The 6429-nt window shown below is 43.6% G+C and overlaps 1 protein-coding gene across 1 annotated transcript; it reads left to right on the top strand.

The window, feature by feature from the left end:
• Positions 1-767: 767 nt before the first annotated feature.
• Positions 768-5655, top strand: MRPS30 (mitochondrial ribosomal protein S30). Its single transcript, XM_009923656.2, has 5 exons — positions 768-1491; positions 1750-1895; positions 2975-3077; positions 3615-3791; positions 5190-5655. The coding sequence occupies exons 1-5, from the start codon at positions 804-806 to the stop codon at positions 5456-5458; spliced, it is 1383 nt and encodes a 460-aa protein (XP_009921958.2). The 5' UTR covers positions 768-803; the 3' UTR covers positions 5459-5655.
• The last annotated feature ends 774 nt before the right edge of the window (positions 5656-6429 follow it).

Consider the following 6429-nt stretch of genomic DNA (forward strand, 5'->3'; position numbering starts at 1 on the left):
TGGCTTGTGCTCCTCATGCCCTGGGCCGAGTCATGCATGTTCAAATGTCCACATTTTGTCAATAAATTATCTCATCTTTCTGCTACAGTTCTTGGTTTGTACAAAATCCTTTGTCCTCAGTAGGGGTTTGGTACAGGAAAGGTTCAATCTATTTTTTTTATTTTAGAGAGGATTTATACCTGTCACTTAGATTGAGTGGGCGGTCTGTCAAACCAGCGGGGGGTGGGTGGGTGGGTGTGTCTGTGTCTGTAATTATGTCCTGAAGACGAGCACGTAGAGAATTGGTTCAAAAATGCCGTCTTATCGAAAGCAGGTAAGGGCTCCTTCTCTGTGCAACACAGCCATCCGGTGTGAGATCTGGGCCTCCCTCTGACGTGTGGACTGGTGCCAGGGAGCAGGGACGGGCCCGGGCCGGGCCAAGCCGCCCCTTCACGGAGCGGCGCCATCCACAGCGCCGGGCAGGGCACGGCGACAGGAAGCCGTCGCGAGGCGCGGCACTTCCGGGCCGCCTCCCGCTGTGCATCCTGGGAGCTGTAGTTCTCGTCCCCGCAGAGGCGGTGGGGCATCTGTAGCGCGGTGGGGCATCTGTAGCGCATGCGCAGAAGCTGCGCCGCGCTGCAGGGGAGAGCGGGGCCGTCCAGTCACACGATTCCCCCAGGGGCCCGCCTCTTTCTGTCCCGGCAGCACTCTCTCTCAGAGGAGCCTGCCGATTGGAAGGTTGGCTCAGTCACGTGGTTCCCAGTGACCAATCAGATTTTCCAGTTGCTGACGGCCGCCCTTCCGCTGCCTTGCAGCCCTGCGAAATGGCGGCGTCCAGGGGGCGGCGGCTGCTGTGGCAGGGCCGGTGCTGGTTCTCGCAGACGGAGTCCGCTGCCCCCCCGCAGCCTGCCGACTCGCTCTACCCGCCCGTAGTGGCTTCCGCGACGGCGAAGAGCAAAGCGGCCAAGCGGCGGCGCCTGGAGCATTTCCACCAGCGGGTGCACGCGGCGGCCTCGGTCGAGGAGAAGCTGCGGCTCTACGGGCAGCGGCAGCGGCCCAAGTACATGGTTTACCCGCAGACCTTCGCCCTCAACGCCGACCGCTGGTACCGGAGCTTCACCAAGACCGTCTTCTTGCCGGGGCTCCCCCCGAGAGCGGCGCCGGCAGCCGTGAAGGCCCCGGGAGTGATGGCGCCGGAGGCCGCGAAGGCCCCGGAGCCGGCGGCGGCAGTGGCACCCGAGGCCGCCGAAGCCCCGGAGCCGGGAACGGCGGCACCGGCCGCTGCGAAAACCCCAGAGCCCGCGGCGGCAGAGGCGCCATGCCTGGATATGGGCGAGCTGCGGTCGCTCGCCTGCGATGCCCTCCTGCAGGAGAGCTTCTACCAGAACAAGAAGCGGCCGTTCCTCTACCGCGATCAGGATCACACGCCCGGCCCGTTCCTTACGCAGCTCGTCTCCACTCTCGCCGCGTCCCTGTGCGGTCGCAACCCACTGCTGGCTGCCTCCTCCCTTGGTGTGGAACGGGGATGGGTGGGAGAGGGGAGTGGGAGCCCTTGGGTGGTGGGCCTGGTCTGTGAACACGGCAGGAGTGTCGCTGGTGTAGCGGAGTTGTTCAGACCGTCACTAGTAATTAATCTCATCTCCATAGTCCTACGTGGTGCGAGTGGACTTTGATTTTTCCGTTTTACTGCAGCTACACAACAAGAATTGGGAGTGTTTTAAATGCAAAGGGGTGATCTCTATTTCTCTCTAATCCTCTCTTCTGTTTCAGATCTAAAACCTGAAGTTCACTATTACTGGCATCATGGTGAGGAAGTTGTTGTTCATGGACATCGAAAGGGTAGAGTTGATCCTGTGCGATTTCAGATAGATGATAAGCCGCACCTCCAGATCCGTGTACCAAAGCAACTTCCAGAGGTGTGGATATTTTCAACAGCAAGTTAATTGTGTGCATTTTCACTCATGTTTCTGACAGCCACTGAAACCATGCAATAGGTAGTATGTGGAGGACCTGCTTAATCAGGCATGTGAAACATTTGTGCAGTTTTCAAGTCTTAATGCCCTTACTACCTTGTCGTGGTGTAAGTGCTTTGTAGATCTTGAGACACTCTTCTGAACTTCAAGTTGGTCATCTTTGTGCTTTAGATAAAATGCATGTTGTTACACTTAATTAAATGGAGTTTTTAACTTATTTAATGCTTGTAAGTGGAGGCAAGAATAAGAATTGTGGTGTGAAACGTTCTGTCCTCAGTAGAGGATAAGATGAGAGAAACAGAGAAGAAAAAAGTGGAGTAAGAGAGAGCACATATAATCTGAATGTGAGCTCTGTTACCTGTTAGTACTGCTTAACAGTTGTTTTCTTGAATGCTCAGTTTTGTGGAAGCTGATTCAGTATTCTAATCTTTTTCTTCCAGGTTTATACAAAGGTAATTTTGTAGCCTCTGAAGTTTTCTGTTGACCAGTTTCCACCAAAACCAGAAAACTGTGCTCACTTTCTGTAATGCTGTACATTTCTTGCTAACTTAGTTGTACAATTTGCTTAGGTTAGTACCGTTAGATGTTAAAAACCTTGGCATTTTGGAAGAACTGTCTAGGCAATCAAAACGTTACATAGTGCAAAACACTGAATACCTGTAAACTCACTCTGCTGGTTCAAGTTAGTTTATTGACTGCTGCTAGAAATGTTTTTGCCTGTCTTCTACAGAAGCAGGTTCTGGTTTTGAAGATAGTACCAATTGGCAGCTTTGTTAGTTCCATTTCACACAGTGTTTTTTGTGTATTGCAGAAAATTCAGATATCAATATAAGATGCACGTACTAGCACTCATCACAAGACAAGAAATTGTGTTGCAAAAAATTAATTTCAGTTAAAGTTATATATATGGTGCAAGTCTAGCTTACATACACCTTCTGTCTGACCAGAAAGTGGCATTTTATGTGAGGCTTGATGTCAGAAACATGACTTACGTCAATGGCTTTTCTTCTACTTTCTTCAAGATTGTACCGCTGGAATCAGATCTTGGAGATGTTCCAGTTATTGATCACAAACCATCCAAACTGCCGTTGTTCAAAAAGCAGTACGAAAACAAGGTATTTATAGGTAAGACTTTCTAGTCATGAAATGTTAACTACTTTTTTTGCGTAAAAACCCAAAACAACAAAAAAACCCCCAACCCCAAAACGAACACCACCCCTCTGACCTTTCCTCTCCCATCAACAGAAAAAAAATTTGAATATTTTTATATATAACTATACTGTATAAATATATATAGTATTTAAATTTTTGTTGAGATTCCATGTCAGTTAGGCATTGGGGAGTAGCATCGTCCTATGCATATAGTAGTCTGTGTCCAGATTCACTTAAAGGAGTTGGGTCGAATAGAAAATCGGCAGAAAACTGACTTTGAATTTTGATACATCTCCTCAGAGCCATTTTAGTATGTGAACTCTTGCCTTTTAGAGCTGGGCAAGACCTCCAGTCTCACCCAGAAATGGAGGAATCTCAACATTTATACAGACCTACAATAGAGGTTTTAACCTTCTGTTGTTTGGAGTCTGATAGTAATGTTGTGTTTGTATGTGTAATTAAGAGTCAGTCAGAGAATGCTCTTAATTTTTTTCTTTTTGGGGAACACAGGATCAAAGGTAGCAGATCCATGCTGTTATGGACACACCCAGTTTCATCTTATTCCTGATAAGCTAAACCGGAAGAGGTTTATAAGAGCAAATCTTGAGGATCAGATTGAAGTTGTTTATCGAGCTAATGGTATTGCAAGTCTCTTTGCCTGGACAGCAGCACAAGCAATGTATCAAGGTGAGAGAGTCAATTTGATAAATTCTTCCTCATGATGAATGCCTACTGTAAAGTTCTCTAACATTTTGTCCCTGCCACCTTTTTCTCATGCTTTTTCTTCTGAAGACTATCCAATGAAGCAGACCTTGTGCAAGGGAGTTAGTTAAGACTTTTAGTACTTTCACTTAGGGAGAATTAATTATGCAGAAAAATACTTTTTCACATATAAAGCTAAGCCTGTGCAAAACCCTCAATCCTGCATTCACTTGCTCACTCCACATTTGTTATGGGCAAAGGTGGTAGATACTGAACAGTTTAATTTTTAATTTTTTTTTTTCTGAAACAACTGTGTTGCTTAGCCCTTTGTTTCAGAAATGTCCATTCTATGAAATTACAGTCAGTGAAAGCAAAATGTCAGCAGCCTTACTTTAGGATTTTATGCCTGTGTTTGTCTAAAAATCCTAGAAGACCTGGATGGATAGACAGATGAGATCAGTCTTTGCTTATTTATGTAAATATAATTGTTATCTTGTGTTACTAGAAGATACCTGGTTTGTAGTTTCACTTGTGAAACAACATGTGAAAGAAAATCCTTTGACTGTGATGTGTATTGCTGGCTCTGCATCAAATTTTTTGTGTAATGAAATGTTAGAAAGCTTGACTTGCTTTGTGAACATAAAACATTGAAGCCAAGTAAGTTTTGGCTTCAAAGCTGGTTACAGTTGTAAGCACATTATGAGTTATAAGGACAGCATGATTCAAATCTATGAAGTTTTTTCTTTGTTCTGTAACAGTTTCTAGCGGTGTTCATTGCACATGATACCAAATATCTTTTAAGAATATTACTGTGTGTGCTAGGACACATGCATAAATATGTAAAGAAATTTTTTTAAAAACTGTTAATGCTCAGCAGGGCTTGTTTGAAGCATTAATACTTTATTGATATAGCGTGCTTGGTGTTCTCTGGCTGGTTGCTGTAGTCAGTTATGCTCATGCATACACATGCATGCCTCTGTCATGAAACAAATGTTCACTGCCCTGTGAGAAGCGTGGAATTGCTGAAAGACATTTCCCCTCAGATCACTTGCACGACTTGGATGTGTTAGTAACTTTCGTAATTTCGAAAAGTCACTTGGCTGATCAGTGCAGGGTTTGTATCAGTCAGCAGTAGGAAACCGTGTACTAAATGCACATATGTCACTGTGTCCCTGATCTTGGAAGTATCCTTAATTGGTGGTTGCATTTTAGTTAGTCTGTATGAAGAATGCTTGTGTTGCTAAAGCAGACAGCAGTTTTTCCCCTACTAAGTGGCTGCTGCAATTCCCAATGTTGTTCTGCATTTCAGGATTGAGGTTTAGATGTGTGTGCTGATAGGAATTTCAAGTCCTGTGTAACTAGTGTTGTTTCTTTATTTCGTAGGATTCTGGAATGAAGCAGATGTGACCCGTCCTTTTGTATCACAGGCAGTAGTGACTGATGGAAAATACTTTGCTTTCTTTTGTTACCAGCTAAATACTTTAGCACTAACTGTAGAAACTATTCAAAATAACCCTCGGAAGAATATCTGTTGGGGTACAGATAGTAAGCCATTGTATGATGTTGTGGAAAATGGTAGTGTGAAAGGCTTTAATGATGAAGTTCTGCTTCAGTTGGTTCATTTTCTGTTAAACAGGCCAAAAGAGTTGTAAATCATTAAAAAATAAAGTGTTCCTGTTTATGTGCCTGGACTTCATTGTAACTCCATGAAGTACAGGCTGGAATATGCCTTGTTCTTAGTAAAGTATTTGTCTAGCAAACACTATATACATATTTTGTGATATTTGGGCCTTATTTCTTTATGTTAAATGTATGACACTGTACACTGAAAAATAAATGTCTAGAATTACTTAATGTCTTTTGTATATTTACTGTTAGAAGCGTATTCCACTAATTCAGAGTCATGTGAATACTTTCTTTTAGCAGATATGTAGCTCTCTGTTGAACTGTCAACAGCAAAGTATGAAATAATATGACCGTCTGGTTATGTTGCTAGGTAACTGCTGTCTTGATGTTCAGGACCAGTGAAAAATTTCTGATTTTGTGCCTGAGAAGAAATTGATTGTCTTAAATGCTTACTCATTCTAAAGAGAAAGTGAGCTCAGAATAAAAAGTGTTTCTTAAAAGTGAATGGTTGGCAATTTAGTTACATAGTAAGGGAAATTTTTAGACAGTTATTGAGCAGTAGTATAAACATGATGAAACTTGCTTCCAAAGATTCTATTATGAACATGCATACATGTTTTTAAGCTGTCACTTCAGGAACAGAGAGTCCTCTAAAATCCGTTCGGAGTCTACAGTTTTCTCTTTAGCTTTGGACCTTGATTTCAGCTGTAGACATGTGATGTTTTCATTGCTGATACTGGGATGTCTTATGGCTGATAGGATCTCTGATTAATAAGATACAAGATGTAAGGACTGTTTAGGAATGTTTAGTTATCAACAGAGTGTATCTGGGTTTGAGGTAATTAAACATGCCTAGAATTTTATGAAGTTCTGTACCCTGCAACTGACCTTTTTGGAATTTTCCAGGGTTCGTCTTAAGAGTCAAGTAGTTTGTTTTTAAAGAGAGACTACTGAATCATACATGACTGTTGTTGAAATACTTGCCTGCACATTCTTC

Source organism: Haliaeetus albicilla, chromosome Z (assembly GCF_947461875.1).
Source record: "Haliaeetus albicilla chromosome Z, bHalAlb1.1, whole genome shotgun sequence".
In the NCBI taxonomy this organism is placed as follows: Eukaryota; Metazoa; Chordata; class Aves; order Accipitriformes; family Accipitridae; genus Haliaeetus; species Haliaeetus albicilla.

Excerpts from the sequence above, each read along its gene's own strand:
- MRPS30 (XM_009923656.2), top strand. The coding sequence starts at position 804 with ATGGCGGCGTCCAGGGGGCGGCGGCTGCTGTGGCAGGGCCGGTGCTGG. Across the intron at positions 1,896-2,974 it reads TACCAAAGCAACTTCCAGAG|ATTGTACCGCTGGAATCAGA; the intron begins GTGTGGATATTT and ends ACTTTCTTCAAG. Across the intron at positions 3,078-3,614 it reads CGAAAACAAGGTATTTATAG|GATCAAAGGTAGCAGATCCA; the intron begins GTAAGACTTTCT and ends TGGGGAACACAG.